At 42.0% G+C, this 15,958-nt stretch overlaps 2 protein-coding genes across 2 annotated transcripts in view; both read left to right on the top strand.

The window, feature by feature from the left end:
- Positions 1-203: 203 nt before the first annotated feature.
- Positions 204-9,043, top strand: ccm2l (CCM2 like scaffold protein). The gene is made up of 12 exons (XM_034537528.1): positions 204-423; positions 2,319-2,486; positions 2,638-2,721; positions 3,593-3,776; positions 4,345-4,548; positions 4,580-4,992; positions 5,526-5,655; positions 6,435-6,498; positions 6,953-7,109; positions 7,294-7,432; positions 8,269-8,416; positions 8,827-9,043. The coding sequence occupies exons 1-12, from the start codon at positions 394-396 to the stop codon at positions 8,957-8,959; spliced, it is 1,854 nt and encodes a 617-aa protein (XP_034393419.1). The 5' UTR covers positions 204-393; the 3' UTR covers positions 8,960-9,043.
- Positions 9,044-13,786: 4,743 nt separating this feature from the next.
- cables2b (Cdk5 and Abl enzyme substrate 2b) overlaps positions 13,787-15,958 on the top strand; it is a 31,523-nt gene continuing 29,351 nt past the window's right edge. Inside the window, exon 1 of the mRNA XM_034537025.1 lies at positions 13,787-14,424. Coding sequence (XP_034392916.1) covers positions 13,841-14,424 — 584 coding nt within the window. The 5' untranslated portion in view covers positions 13,787-13,840. The remainder of the gene's footprint in view (positions 14,425-15,958) is intronic.

A 15,958-nucleotide genomic window follows, 5' to 3' on the forward strand; every position in this document is an offset into this window, starting at 1 on the left:
GTTTCCTCTCGGACAGGAAGTGGGCTTCCTCTGTACTTCCTGTGTTTGTGTCTGTGTGTGATTGTGTGTGTGTCTGTGTGTCTGTGTGTGTGTGTCTGTGTGTGTGTGTGTGTGCACGTGTGTTTTTGTATGTGTGTGTGTGTGTGTGTTTGAAAGAACAATCAGTGTAGAGACAAGAAAGAACAAGAATGAAGCAGCCGAGACAGAAGCAAAAATAACATCACCAGCGAGAGACGTTGACACAGTAGGAACGATGGAAAGAATAACTGAGAGACAGATACAAAGACAACAAAAGACAAACTGAAACAAAAATAATACATTCAGGAAGAGTGTGAGCAGAACTTGGAATTATCTGACCCAGGACTGGTCCAGTACTGGGGGGGTTGAATCGCAATGGACTATGAACCCAAGAAATCCAAGAAGGTAGGCCGACGGTCCCTTTTGCTCTGTCTCTGAGTGCCAAACAGCGAATCCTTTTCAGTGTCACTGTTGTAGTGTAAGGCCTGGTCACACCCGCATTTAAAACCTCATATATTGTGAGGCAAAATGTATTAATTTCAATGGAGTGCAGCGACCAGTCAGGGAATGCACTTGTGGCTGACGTAAATCAGTGTGAATCTTCGGAGTTCGGTGAAAGACTAATTTAAACTGTTTCACAGTGTTAACCTTTAAAGGACGGCTGGCACCTATTGTAACAAATAAGCTGTGTTACTGCTGCTGCACAAAAGAGGAAAGGTTTGAGGCCAGAGTCGATGGTGCAAAATACTTATATAAACAGTTTGAATGTATAGTCCTATTAGCGGTCGAGCTAAGGCGTTAACTAACTGGCAAGGTGCTTTTGAATGCTTCATCAATACTTTATTGAATAAAATTATTCCTGAGAATAAAATACCAGGGGATAGTAAACACAGAAAAACAAAACTCATTACAACACACCGGTGTCTTACAATGAAATCCAGACGAGACAGGTTTTCAATTCTAAAAAGCTAATTTACTCTCTCAGTGTGTGTGTGTTACGTCCATTCGCCTCGCGCCTTCCAGCCACAGTATATCAGTGTGTGTGTGTGTGTGTGTGTCAGTGGATTTTCTAACAGTGTGAGCTGTATTGACAGTGAGTCTCAGCAGGGAGCTGTCAAAGATCACTGCTTACCTGTCAATCACAGCTGGAACAGCCAAGGGGATGTACTGCATTAACACACACACGTACACAAAAATACACCGAGGCCTGTATGTTCACACAAATTAACTGTCTTCTATGATATTCTGGTTCAAAACCAAAACACCCACCTAGTGATGAGACTGCTGTGATAAGTACAGCCATAATATTGTGTTCAACACGAGATTTAGTCATTAGACTCACCAGTTGTGGAGCTTAAAGATTTCCCTGTGGACAGAACTAGAGGGAAGGTTATGGTCATTAAAATCAATAAGTTTCATCCTCCTCTCCCAACTCGTGAAATGCCGCCACTTGGTCAGTGCCACTCGCCGTCTGATACTGACGCACCGTGGCACCCTGCAGCGTCAGCTTAAGACACACTGTGCTTTCAACGGACTCCAATGTAAACCCATCCTCATCGATATTAGACGGTCTGAGTAATTGACTTATTAATATAAAGTAAGCGGGTTGAGGGGTCTTGTGTCCCGTGTGAAACCAAGTCAACATTTACCCTATTTTAGCTCAATCTTTTGACATAATCCGTAAAAACAGCCTTATTTTATGCCAAACACTTATCTTTTCCTCAGCCAAACCAAGTGCTTGTGTTGCTAAAACCTAACCTAAAGTAAAACAACAACAAAAAAGTAAAACTAAAAACTAAATAAAATGTCGATGGAGGTTTATTTTGAAAAGACACTATGCATATAATGAATGGATCTGACACATTCCTGATACGTCCAAAACTGACGCCAGAGGGGTACCTTCAGGCAACTATGATGCTCTAGGACCGAGCATCATAGTTGCCTGAGGGCGTCAGCTCAGTATGATGAGACCTGGAGAGAATTGCTTCATTGAAAAAACAACACAGATTGGCACTGATGATTGACAGATGATTCAAGTATTATTATTTTTTTAAGTTTTCAATGACGGCTTTTCTGAAAGCTGGTTAACTGATCAAGTGGCATTTTTTTGACAAGTTGGTAGTGAGAATGTGTTGCCCCTGGGGACCAGGAATGTACTCAGAAAAATGGGATGTGTCTTGATTATCACAGAGGCATGAACATGCACAGAAGGTTTTGCTGAAATTATGACACTTTAAAATGCTTAATGTCTTCTTATCTTATCTTCTTGTCTGTCCAAATGCATCTTTCTCTCTCTTCAGAGTTTTGTCTCACCTATTAAGCGCCTCGTCTGGTCAAAATCAGGTCGCAGGCCGGTGGATAGAGGCAGCGTTTACCGACGCCCACTGCATACTGTCCCTCTCTATCCCCCGGACTACCTCATCCACCCTGAGAGACTCATCTTTGACTATGTAGAGAAGGAGGTCAAGGTAGAACCTAAAATACATTGCGATACAACTAAATGCATATATATATATATATATATATATATATATATATATATATATATATATATATATATATATATATATATATATTGTATATGACAACAGTTGATTGACCTTTCACCTCTCCTCTTAGTTCCTTGGTCACCTGACCTGGGTGTCGGTTTCACTGAACCCCTCGAGCCGAGACGAACTGCTTCAACTACTCGACACAGCCAGGGTTAGTAATCAATAACCTTTCTAAGTAATCACTGCACAGTTATCAATAAAATAGCTATAATGAAGCATTTCAAGCCAGGGTTATAATAATAATAATAATAATAATAATAATAATAATAATAATGATGCAAAATAGATCAATATATTGCAATGAAGTCAAATGTACAAAGAGACAAAAGCTTTAAGAATGTTTTAAGAAGAGATTTAAAAGTGATAGATTTCACAGTCCTAGTCTCAGCTGGAAAATATTCCAGAGTGTGAATAACCCTTCATCACCAGTGTGGCTCTGGGAACCCTCAGAAGGCAATGTCAGCTGAAGAGGGAGCATGGGCTCCGTATGTCTTATAATTAGGGTCTCTGGTTATATAAAGCCTTAAAGGTCAAATATATATTTTTTAATCAACACGAAAGGGAACTGGGAGTTAGGTGACCTTTCTTTCCTCATCGTTCCTATTTGGTATTTAATAACTATTTTTTTTATTAATAAATAATCTACTTTACTCATAATCACTGAGGTCACTTATCACAAGTCAATCTATAATTAATTACTATGTTTTAGTTGTTGTTCCATCTATAACCTACATAGTATCTAACAGTAATCAATAACCAGTTTATAACTAATCATTATTATTATTATTATTATGCTAATAAATCATCTTTACTTAACTCACCGCAGCCAAGGTCAGGAATCATTACTACATCATTAACTAAGTCAGGTTTAATAATCAATAAGCAGTGATTGACTGCGGCCACGGTCAGCAAACCACTGCAATGTGACAATGTTCACGGCACTTCATCAATCAGGGGTGCAACAAAGTCTGACTCATTGATCCATAATCTATAATCACATGTGCATGTGTGCTGGTCAGTAGCAGCTGAAGGTGCTGCCGTTGAAGACCAGCGTGGATCAGGACTGCATCCTGAGTCTGTCCGCTCGCTGTCTGCTGCTGACATGGAGAGACAACGAGAAGCTGCTGGTGCGGATTCCCACACACGAGATCGCTGCTGCCTCCTACCTGAGAGACGACGCACTGCACCTGCTGGTCCTCAAGACAGGTGAGGAGGACACACCTGACGACAAGACGGTGTCATTTCCTAGAGGACAACAGTTTTGAATGATGCCTCCACCTCTCAGTTGACCATTTTCTTTACAATCGGACTTAATTTTAGAATCAGAGGAGTTGCCCCTTGGCCAATAGAAATAATGCGACTGTATTAGAGTTAAAACGTATAAAATTAAGCTAAATTAGATTTCAGAGCAGTAGATACGGAAATGCGTGTAGTAATGTGTTGGCACACCAATTAACTACTGCAATGTTGAACATTAAACTGTTAAGCAGTATTGCATAGATATTGATATAACATTTATGTATATGGCACATGGGGTTTTCTTTTTTTCTTTGCAGTGTAACTGGTTCAAAAAACACAGTTTAATCCATTCCTTCATATTTTCTCTTGGACTTCTGTTCAAATAATTGAACAGATGATCGATGTGTTTTACTCATTTCCTTTTTGTTTATTTGTTTTTAGTTTAGTTTAGTTGCTTGAGTGGAATGTGGGAGTATGGATCATCTCTTCTTGTATGAGAAAGAGAGGGTGCACATGTTTAAACCTCATCCCACAGGTCTGAACGTGGATACAGTGGTTGCTGGGGAGGACAGCTTGGACAGGAAGAAGCCAACAACAGGCGTGGATGGCCGACGTCAAACCATGAGCTGCAACGCCGACCCTCGGCCTGCAGGGGGCACGATGGAGCGACGGCACACCATCTGTGGGGTCGACTGGAGGCAGTCGCTGTCCAGGAGTAACCACGACAAAAAACCAAAATGTGGAGCGAGGTGGGGGAGAGAGAGGAGGAGGGGGAGGGGGAGGAGGAGGAGGAGGAGGTGGGGGGGAGAAAGGAGGAGGAAGTTTAGAGAGGAAAAGAGTCGGGGGGAGCTGGGAGAGAAGGCAGCAAACACGCAAAACTGGAGGAAGCTGGGAGAACCGCAGAGCGAGACCGACGAGCGGGAGCTGGGGGGTGGGGGTAGGCAGCGGGGGTGGGGGGAGCTGGGAGAGGAGGGGTGGAGGAAGTGGTGGGGGGGGGAGCTGGGAGCGGAGGGGTGGAGGAAGTGGGGGTGGGGGGAGCTGGGAGCGGCGTCAAGCCTGCACTGGAAGCTGGGAACGGGGGAAGAGCTACGGCAGCTGGGAGAGGAGGAACCACAATCCACTGGAGCCGACGCCCTGCCCCGACGCCTACTGCAACCTGGTCCTCCTGGCTGTGGAGAACCGAGTGGGTCACCTGGTCACACTCCATCGCCTTAATTCATTCAGGATGTTTACTACAGGCAAACTTGTGTGGTCCATGACCTCAAAGCACAGCATATTTTAATTTGCAGGAGGATGGAGAAGGGACAAGGATCTACAATGTTTCCTAATCAGTAATTTAAGGAATAGCACAAGATATTTGCAAATATGCTCATTCACACGAGAACATCTATACCACGCTCTTATTTGTTTGTGTTACTGCATTTAGCGCATTTGAGCATAAATACTGAAATCAGGGGGGAAAAAGCCAGCCTGACTGTCGAAAAACTGTATTTTTTATTTCCTGCTTGTACACAGATTAAAGAAACAATTAATTAGTGAACTTTAGTGGTGCCTTAGGGTATATATACACTTCCTCCACCCCATTATTTTGTTGTGCAGTGCACTCAATCAGAATTAGAAAGACAAAGACATTTCAGAGAAGGTCACAGATATTGATTTGATAACCAATTCTGTGTGATGATAGCCTCTTCGTTTGTTTATGTGTGTCATGTGCAGGATGCTGCAGAGGAATACTGCTCTCTGATCTGTCAGATGTTCCAGATCATTTACGGCCATCAGACCATCGAGTGTGTCGACAGATCAGGCTTTCACCACTCCGTGCCCGACCGCTACTGGCTGGAGAGGAGTGAGTGACACGTGGGCTTCCTGTTTCAAAAGTAGAGCAGAGTCGGACACACATACTCATACTACCTATTTATGGTTAGTATCCTCCTGACCTGCAACTACACAGGTCAGAAGGTCAGGAGACACCAGGAGACACCACTGTCGTGTTTCTCATCATCGCCACTTGTCAATGCTCCAGAAAAAAACACAATCACAACTTTGAAATGAAGTAGTCCACAAAGGAAAAAGTAAACACGTTGAGCTCCATTAGCCAAAGGCTAAGGAAAAGCTGCAGTACATCATCAGTATGTCGTATATTTAGTTTTAATGAATACTGCAGCCTCTACGTGGATGTGTCCGTGTTCGAAATTGTACTAATGTATCGTACATACTCAATTAGTATGTGCTGCATACTTCCTTTTTTTGGGATAAACTGACCACATATTAGGAATCTACACAGTTACTTTCTCATCTGAAAACTTTAAAAAACTTAATAAAGTGACATATTAACAGCTTTAAGCCTGGCTCAAAATCTCACATGGCTGACAGTCTCCAGGAACCCAGATGCAGTGCATTGTGGGGCAGTCAGTAAGTTCACGTCTCATACTCTTGCTAATGAAGCATACATTCGGCATTTTCTGCATACACATATTACAAATACTGCAGTCTGAATGCATTACTTTCTCATTTTGATGTCACATTTAGTATGAATAGTATGGTATGCAATTTCGAAACACAGTCAGCTGTAGGTCTCATATTTCAAGATGTGTAAATAGTAACATTTACACCGTCTCTTTGCAGGTGACAGCTGTCTCACTGACATGTCCTACGGTTATGACCCAGAGTTTAGCTGCTGCAGCTCATAGTGAGTAAGATTCTGTCCTAATTAATTCTGTAACTTTTAAGGTCTCCAAATAAAATCATTGTGTTATCAATCCACAAAATATCCTCAATAGTTAGACTGTCTGAAAATATAGCCTTGACAATCTTTACCACACATATTACCACCCGCTCTACTGTAGTTATGGGTTTGGTTGTAATTACCAGACACAGAATGCATTTTAAATAAAGCAGATGGTCTATTTGCAATTAGTTTTATTATGAATGTATGTGTAACTTAACAATAAAAGCGGTATGATTGATCATTTAGAGACAGTGACTTCTATAAAAAGCAAATATGGAGAAAAGTTAAATAGTTTCCTGAAAGAATGTTTTTAGACCACTTTAGTGAGCACAGTAAATTTCAAAATATTTGACATTTGATCATAATGATGTCCTGACTATGGTCTGATAATATAGTTTGTCACTCGCTCTCTCAGTGATGGTTCCCAGGATGCGTTTGAGCTCTACTACAGTGAAACGTACAGTGAGAGTTCATCTCTCTCGCTGCAGGATTCCCATCGCAGTCTTGCTTCAGCCAGTGAGGGAGGAGACAGTAACCCAGCCCTGCTGCTGATGCAGGAGTACATGATTACTGTGAGTATGTGTGTGTGTTGGTTTCCTAGCTCAGTGAGGAGCAGGATCGGCGGTTCAATCCCCGGCTCCGCTAGCCCATGTTGATGTGTCCTTGGGCAAGGCACTTAACCCCAAATTACTAATGTGGGTATATGGTAGTTACTCCTGATGGGCAACAAGTGGCTTTCTTTGTGTGCACGTGTAGCTGCGTAACAAGCTGAGTCCGGTGGAGTTGCAGCACTTTGCGGTGTTGCTGAGGGAATACAGACTGGCATCAAACATCGACCACTTCTGCTCTGCGCTGCTGCAACTGTATGGAGACAACCGCAAGTTCCTGCTGATGGGTGAGAGAGAGCGAGAGAGAGAGAGAGAGAGAGAGAGAGAGAGAGAGATGCGGGTCTGAAGTGTAAAGCCCATGCCTTAAAGTTGCATTTTGTTCTAATGGCCAGTAGGGGGCGACTCCTCTGGTTGAAAAAAGAAGTCCAATTGTATGGAAGTCAATGAGAAAAGGACCATACTTCTCACTTTAATTCAGTACACATTGTGAACATAAGTTCATGGTCTCAATCACAAGTTAGTTTTTTTTTTAAATTTAAGTTTAAAAATCAGCATAAACTTCATTTTGTAAATTATGGTCCCATATAAAGCAAAATAGACCATAAAGAAGTGTATGCTTTAGAGTGTGGCTAACTTGTGATCTGGTCTGGGCATGTTTGTCTTTGCACTTTGACCCTTTTACAGTGTGTTTTAAGTTCAAGATCTGCATTTCATGTACTATTGACAGGATAGTGACAACAACATTGACAAAACTCTCATTGAAACTTCATAAAACTCTCAAGCAAAGGGGATTGTTTTATAGTTTTATCTGATTATGATTGATTGTACTAACTACAGATAACCCAAGTTTGAACCTTTTTTTAAATTCTTACCAAACACATAAGTGTACTACTAAAATATCAATTAAGTAGAAATCTGACTAGAAGACTGTCTTAACTTTGAACTCTCAGGTAAAATAATGTCATAATAAAAGTAATGTTGTAATGCTTTCAGGTTCCATCCATATTTTGATAAAAGTAAGGCCTTACCCATTTGTTGCTTTCTCAAAGTGATAGAGAGGACATAACCCAAACACTAGTCATTCTTATCCATAAAAAGCAGTCTCGTTATCTTTGTTTCCCAGGCATGCGTCCTTTCATCCCAGACAAGGACGTTGGGGTGTTTGAGAGTTTTCTGGAGAGTATCGGGATCCGTGAGGGTGGTATTTTAACTGACAGCTTCGGACGCATCAAACGCAGCATGAGCAACACATCAGCTACGGCCATGAGAGGGTATGTAGGTCAGGAGGTGTGGCTGTGATGTGTGATGGTCTCAAGGCTCTCAAGGTGGTTTCTAAATGCCATACTGCTGTCTCACATTCCATCATCTTATTGACATGGTGCATTTTGTTGAGCACCAATATATGAATATTAATCCCTATAAGAGATGATGATTCACATTTTGGGGGAAAGTATGTTAAATAAGGTTATTGTTAAGTTAGGGTATCTTTGGTCAGGTTGTATCTTACTTTGATGCAAGACCACTCCAGTTTGAGTCTACATGGTCGACTTTTAGTAAACACAAAACATACATTTTATTTATTTTTGCAAAAGCAAGTTCATTCTAAACTGAAGACTTGAGTAAGCAGGAAGTCCAAGAGATGCGTTAACATTTACATAATCTGTTCCCCCTCCCCCAGCAGGTATGATAACTGCTCTCTGGCCTCAGGATCTCAGGAATTCAACCGACGCATTACTGACATCACCCACGACATCCAGGCGCTTGGCTTCCAGGACACACATGGAGACATTGAGGAGGAAGACTACTACCTCTGATGCAGGGATGAAGGAAAATAGAGAGCGATTGATTCCTTGTAGAATTCAGTTTCAACTTTGAGTCTGCCAAGGTGCCTCTGAGCAAGAGCAGCGTGTCCACAGTTAGTTTTCTCTCCATTACTGGGCATTTTCATAAAGCACAGTATAGTTTTGTCGTTGAAGCTTCACAATGCAACGGTCATGATAAGAGTCGACTGGCATCAGCCAAAATGTATAACTATAAAAGATATGAATAGAAAAAAAAACTATTTACACTGTTTAATTGGTAGTGAAGGTTCAACAGTAAGGCCTTTAATTTCTGACCTTTAACAAATGTGTAAACAGAATTTAAAAAAAATTAAATCTAAATTTATTTAAAACATGTATACATCATGTAGAAGAGCTCCTAAATCCATTTTTAATCGAGTCTGTCACAAATCTAAATAATTTATGACGCTCCTTTCCAGTATTATGGTATTTTCTGTAGGGGCTGTAATACCTAACAGTGACCACATGGGGGCAACTGAGGTTGAAAGAGCTGATTTCAAATCCCGCTGCTGAGCTAAAGGCTCAGTTATTAGTCAGAAATTATAGTTCAGTAAAAAATAATACAGAGAGATAGACAGACAGTTAGATATCTCAGTGATGGTGCAGGGTCGTCTTTCAATCAGGATCGGCGGTTTGATCCCCGGCTCTGCTAGTCCATGTGTCCTTGGGACAACGAATTGGGCACGTAGCTGTGCCCAATTCGTTAGTCCTGATGGGCACCTTTCATGCTCCCCCTGCCATTAGTGTATGAATGGGTGGGAATTGGGGAATGATGACATGTAATGTTAAAGTGCTATGAGTGGTTGGAAGACCAGAGAGAGACAGACCGAGTTACCACATTGTTGGTAAATGCTACAGCTTTGATATAAAAATCTAAAAGAGAGTAGAAGCTGAGATTACTTTTATGAATGTGTTTTGTTTATGGTAATATGTTGTGATGAGAACCCCCTCCCACCTCCCTCTCTCTCCCAAGCATACAGTCTATGCTCCCAACGCTGCATTGACCTGTTATCCAGGCAGCAGCATCATGACCTTCCCATAGTGCACTGCTTCTCTGTGCCCCCCGGTCCTCTCCTCTGCCAGCCCCACTGAACATCAGAGCGGGAGAGTGAGTACACCCATGGGCTTCACCCGGGTCTTGTTCTCCTCCCTCTCATGATGTAATAAACCCACGCTGTGTGCATTTACTTTTTAATTCATTTATAATGAACAAAATAACTTTATTTAACAGCAGCAGTGATACACATTACTGTTAATGTAACAGGATTGATGCAACACGGGCAGGCGTTCCAAAGAAATTAAGTGAGGCAGACAAAAACACAGTTATTTAAATAGGATTCATGCATGGAGAGAACTGGGTGTGATAAGAAAAGCGATAGAGGGAGGTAGAGAGAGAGGACCATAAAGAATCATATAACACTGTTCTTCTCTGTTGGAGAAAATTGAGCTTACTGAAGCCAATATTGTAGCTACATATTGTATAGATCTTAAGGTCAAAGGTCATCAGAGTTCATCTCAGTCAAAATGATACCTTTGTGTGCGTGGTCGCGCGTGTTTGCAAGCACATTGTATTTTATCCTCATCATCGGATTACAGCTCATCATGTGTTTACTATCATATCATCATCTCCCCCATACACAGAATCCCTTCCTTATTGCATCATCAACGGATATACTGTTTACTATCAGTCCTGGTGAAATACTCTTTTTTTTTTGCTCTGCTACAACATAATATTCTATGAAACCCATACATATTTTTATGGTTTGCATATGTGAATTTAGTTGGGAGAGCCGAAGAGGATGCTGTTGCAGTAGTCAAATCTGGAGGTTATGAGGGCGTGGATGAGAATTTCAGTGGTGGCAGAGGACAGGGAGGGCCGGAGGCGGGCAATGTTCCTGAGATGAAAGAAGGCAATTTTGGTGATGTGAGAGGGTGGGGTCAAGGATGATACCAAGGTTGCAGATCTGGGTGGAGGGGGTGACGATAGATCCATCAATATCGAGAGAGATGGTCTGGGCTGAGCGGGTAAGGGAGTTGGGGACGATGATGAGTATTTCAGATTTATTGCAGTTGAGTTTCAGAAAGTTCTGTTGCATCCATAATTTTATATCAGTGAGACAGGTAGTGAGAGTGTAGTGGGTGACTGAGGTGATGGTCTTGGAGGAGAAGTAAAGTTTAAAATGACCTTACAAACCGTTCACATACATGTACATGAATATAAAACTATGATTGAGCATAAAGCCGTCATGCCTTAAATTACTAGTAGCCATTAAGTAGGCATTACCATGACTCCCCTGACTAGTTAGCATCTAAGCTAATTTTAACATAGCTGTTAATGGAGAAATGCTAATTAGCGTCTATTGCTCCAACACAAAGGTTATATTAAAACAGTAAACAAACTTATTACAAAATATATTGTAGTAGATATTTACATGCTGTACATACAGCAATACTTACAGACTTAGACCTTCAGTAAAAGTGAAGAGAGAGAGATACCGGGTATTAAGCTTGAGGACTCGGACCACGGCAGTATGAAAACGTCCGCCTCTCGTGGCTCAGTGTGAGAGGAATAGTTCAACATCTTGGCAAATAGAGATGAGAGTGAAGAGTTGCCGTTTTAGTTCTGAGCAGTAGTGAGATCAGCTTAATGTTAGAATTACTTTATATACTGGTTGGTGGCTTAATCTCGAATAATACATCATGATGTATTGTTGATTATTATTTTGTAAAATGAATGAATTAAAATGTGTTTCTCCGACCGCTCCTTACAAACTGATTACTCTCATTCGGACTAATGTCCATTTCCCTCTGATACATAAATTAGCCTGCAGTAATGTTATCACCCTTTAAACTCTTTTGATTTTTGATTACCATATGATGACAGAAAACTTCTAATCCCGTTAGTATTGTTTTACTGCCAGCATAATTACAGAAAACAACTTTGACATATGTTATTATATCACTAAATGAAAATATAGCTATAGACAGATACGATTACGCTGATTCTTATTATGTGCTTTTTATACGGATGTCCAACATTTTACGGTGGAAATTTGGAGAATAATCCAGCTGGAGAAAACCCCGACTTTATCAAGTTTGAGACGGAGAGAAAGAGGCGTACTGTGGTGGCGCGACTCACAAACATTCTGGAAGAGGGAGCATGTGTTGATCACGAGGCAATAAATAATCACAATGAAAAACTAAAGAGACAGTTGGTTTATTTTGATCTGTGCTTCCCATTTTTACCGGTCGGAGTTATGAGTTATTGTATAAGACTGAAACATGGAGAGCACAGCTACATTTCGGAGATGTCACATGTTTAGAGTATTCAAATGATTGTTCAGCGTTGTTGGCTAGCTGTTTTTAGACGTATACGTCTTTATCTGTGCATGTACATTTAGATAAGCCACATTCATTGTACTTAACGCTGATTCTGATTATATAAATAACAATATATTAATAGAGGTAGTTTGCTGTTTCTGTAAAACTGAGCAACAGGGCTATTGGGTCTCCGAGGTTACATGTCGGTCACTAACAATCAGTATCATGACCTTCCTTATAGATCATCATTTAACAAATGCACCGTAGCCCTTTCCATGCATACAGTACAGCAATAGTTTTCTTTATTACAATCTCCATGTGGAGTAGCTGAGCACCAAGCCAGCTATGCACAAACACATTTCTTATGATAAAACATATAGTCAAGAAAATGAAAAACACTTTCCAGTGAAATCAAACTGAAATAAATTATGTCACCTTTCAAAGGCGACATAATTTATTGATCAACAGCAGGATGGTTTATTGAACAACAGCAGGACAACAGCAGAACAACCTGCTGTTGTTCCAGCTGAAAGGCCAGTTATGTGGTTCATTTGTTGCTCTGCAGATAGGGGATCAGGGTGTGAGTGTAAGATAACAAACTGCGAGCCTGCAGGGATTACAATGTGGGTGGTCATCCTGCCGAGCTGACCAGGTGCCGCTCAGCCCTTGTGTTGGTGTCACTGCAGGATCAGTGCAGAGAAAATCCACCGAGGTTTCATAACAAATTGCCAACAGCCAATCAAAGCTGCTGTCAGGTAGCGCTGCAGTGAATGAATGGCTCAGCAGCCCTGGTACTTTAGAGATGAACATGTCAGAGGAAACAGAAAACAGGAAGTTAAAACCACTTGAATGAACTCGTATTCAATTAAATCCTAATATCCAGTTTGGAACCATATTGTTGCATAACAAAAGGACCGGAGATATTAATAATATTTTTGTTTATCTGATTTGTTATATAACAGGAACATAACCCAAGACATTAACTACGATAAAAGCTACAAATCTAACCCGTAATTAAAATCAACATTTCATCAGAATGAGATTTTACAAACAGAAACTCATCATCATTTGAACACGCTTAGATATATAGTTGGCTGAGGGAGACATAAATGTTTTAAAAAAGCACTACACTTTACTAATAATGTTTTTTTTACTTCAAATATTGTGTATTTGTTACATTGTTTTCATCTTTAAACGAAGTGTATTGTTGCTTATTGCTTTGAAAAGGAGATGCGCATAAAAAAAAAGAAGGCCGTGAAATGTCTTGATCTCATTTTGAATCAATGTTTTATAAAAAAATAAAAAAATAAAATACAATCATTTGTTACAGTGCATTCTTTCCCACTTATGTTCAGTATATGTCATGCGTGTATAAAGAGTTCAGAGCGTGCCGAAACGCACGCTATGACGTGTCCCTGTCCAGGCCAATGAGAGTGGCGCAGGGCGTAAAGCCGTCTCGCGCCGGGTAAAGGGATTTGACAGAAGCAGGTCTCGAGCTCATCCTCCAGTTGACTTCCTCGGTGTGTCGGCGGCATGGCGGCGGCTGCTGCATACCAGCACAGCGCTGGGATAACCGCCGCCGGTAGCGGCAAAAAGACGCATAGTAACCGGGAATACAGTCGGAGGAACCGGGAGAACTCACGCCGGAGACAAGCCGCTCTTTTATTTCTTAGTAACATCTCTTTGGACGGACGGCCAGTCGAGAGTAATCCGGCAGATCAAGTAGGAAGCCGCCACCACAAAGACGCCGACTTGGAGGAAGCAGCGGCCGAGCTGTGTCCGGAGCTCGGTAACCCTGGACGCTACGGGACATTCTCCGGTTTGGCAGCGGCCGTGAGCTGCGGGAACGTTAATCCCTCCCCGGGACCGAGGATGGGTCTCCTCAACATACCGCCTATCCTCGTCCTGCCGTCAGACACGGGCTTCAACGACGTGGGAAGCGCAGAGGCGCTGCTGGACTGCCGCATAGACTCGTTCCCGTCGCCGGGGAACAGTAACCTGCTCTCGCCGTCCCCGTCCAACGCCAGCATGCTGCCGTCGCCACTGGGACCGCGGAAGTCTTCCACGCTGCTGTCGGTTCAGAGCTGCAACTCGGTGTCCTCGGAGCCGCGCCAAAGGTGAGAGACGCGCGCACACACACACACACACACACACACACACACACACACACACACACACACACATGGCTGTCTGGTCAAGTTCAACTTTGGTTCAGAGTATTCACGCTCCCGTTCCCACCTCGAGGGGCGGTTGGCTCTCTGCTTGAAGCTGTAAATCCACGGTGCCCTTTAGCGGTTGTGGTGCGTGTCACTGGACTTTTCTCTGTGTATTCCCTCTGACCTCGCTGTGGAGGAAAAAGGCAGAAAGGACGTGTAACGTGTAGTGAGTCATGTCAGCCGACGGCTCCTTCAGAGCAGATAACGACTAATGCCAGTTGACTGAAGGAGGTAGCCTGGTGTTGGTGTGGATTATTAAAGCTTCTGCTCGACCGCGTTGAAATGAACCATAAAGGCCAAAGAACAGCAGCACGGAATCAACTTTTTATGTCGATCATCAAAACAGTTGAAGATTCATTTTCTGTTGACTGACCATTTGATTGGTCGACTTTTGTTTCCGCACTACTGTCAAGTATTTAAAGTCGGCAACGAATGCTCAGTCAGATTCTTTTAGTCTTCTTTATTTTTTTTATTTCTTTTGCAAAGTCCTTATGTTTTTAATAAGGCATGATTAAACAGTACACACTAATTTGCTTGAGAACATGGGCATCATTTTTAGGTTTTGTGTAATTGTGTGTTTATACTCCTAAAAATAAGGTATTCAAAGTGTTTTGTATACCCACCAATTCATATAAAACATTAAAAGATGCACATGCGTCTGCACCACGCTTCTTTTTTTGCAGGCAACTGATTATATGTGATTTTGTTTTTCATTGTAAACAGATAATAATGTTTTGCTTATGTGAATGGTTGACTGTAAACATGCCCGACCAGGGTGAACTCTGCCTTCGCCCAATGCCAGCTGGCACAGCAGTCACCTGTACAGGATAAGCGGTTAAAGATAATGGAGTAACTTGTGGCTTCGTAGGAGACGTGAACCTGGTGACTGTTAAAAAACCACCAACAGACAACCGCCAAGCTGTTTTCTGTGACAGAGAAACCAGAATAATTTTCATTTGGGTGTTTACTACAGAAACTCAGGATTAGTTTGGATTTTCTCTGCCGAAAGGGAGAAATTCAGACAGAGAAAAATATGGACTGGCTGAGATCAGAATGATGAAGTTGAGAGAGAGAGAGTACGCGATTCATTTATATGACTTGTGTGAGTCTGGTTTTACTGAGGATGTGAGTGACCTAGTGTGTTCATATGAAGCATCTGGCAGTGGTTCAGACTTGCAGCTCTTGTGAGTGCTGATGGATGGATTAGCTTTGTCACCATGTCGGCAGTGTATCAAACCCTGAGAATCAGCCCCGCTGCAATAATGACCGCTTAACCTATTTACACCTAACGACAGACTGGGAAATTAGCAACAGATAACTGCTCATCAGACCGCTGCACCAGCCACCAACCGTCACCTACAGCTGTTGTGTGACCTGATTTTGTTTATGTACTGGAATGCTGCATAATACAGAAGTTCATTGTATTTCATGACAA

This window comes from Cyclopterus lumpus, chromosome 7, assembly GCF_009769545.1.
Source record: "Cyclopterus lumpus isolate fCycLum1 chromosome 7, fCycLum1.pri, whole genome shotgun sequence".
Classification (NCBI taxonomy): domain Eukaryota; kingdom Metazoa; phylum Chordata; class Actinopteri; order Perciformes; family Cyclopteridae; genus Cyclopterus; species Cyclopterus lumpus.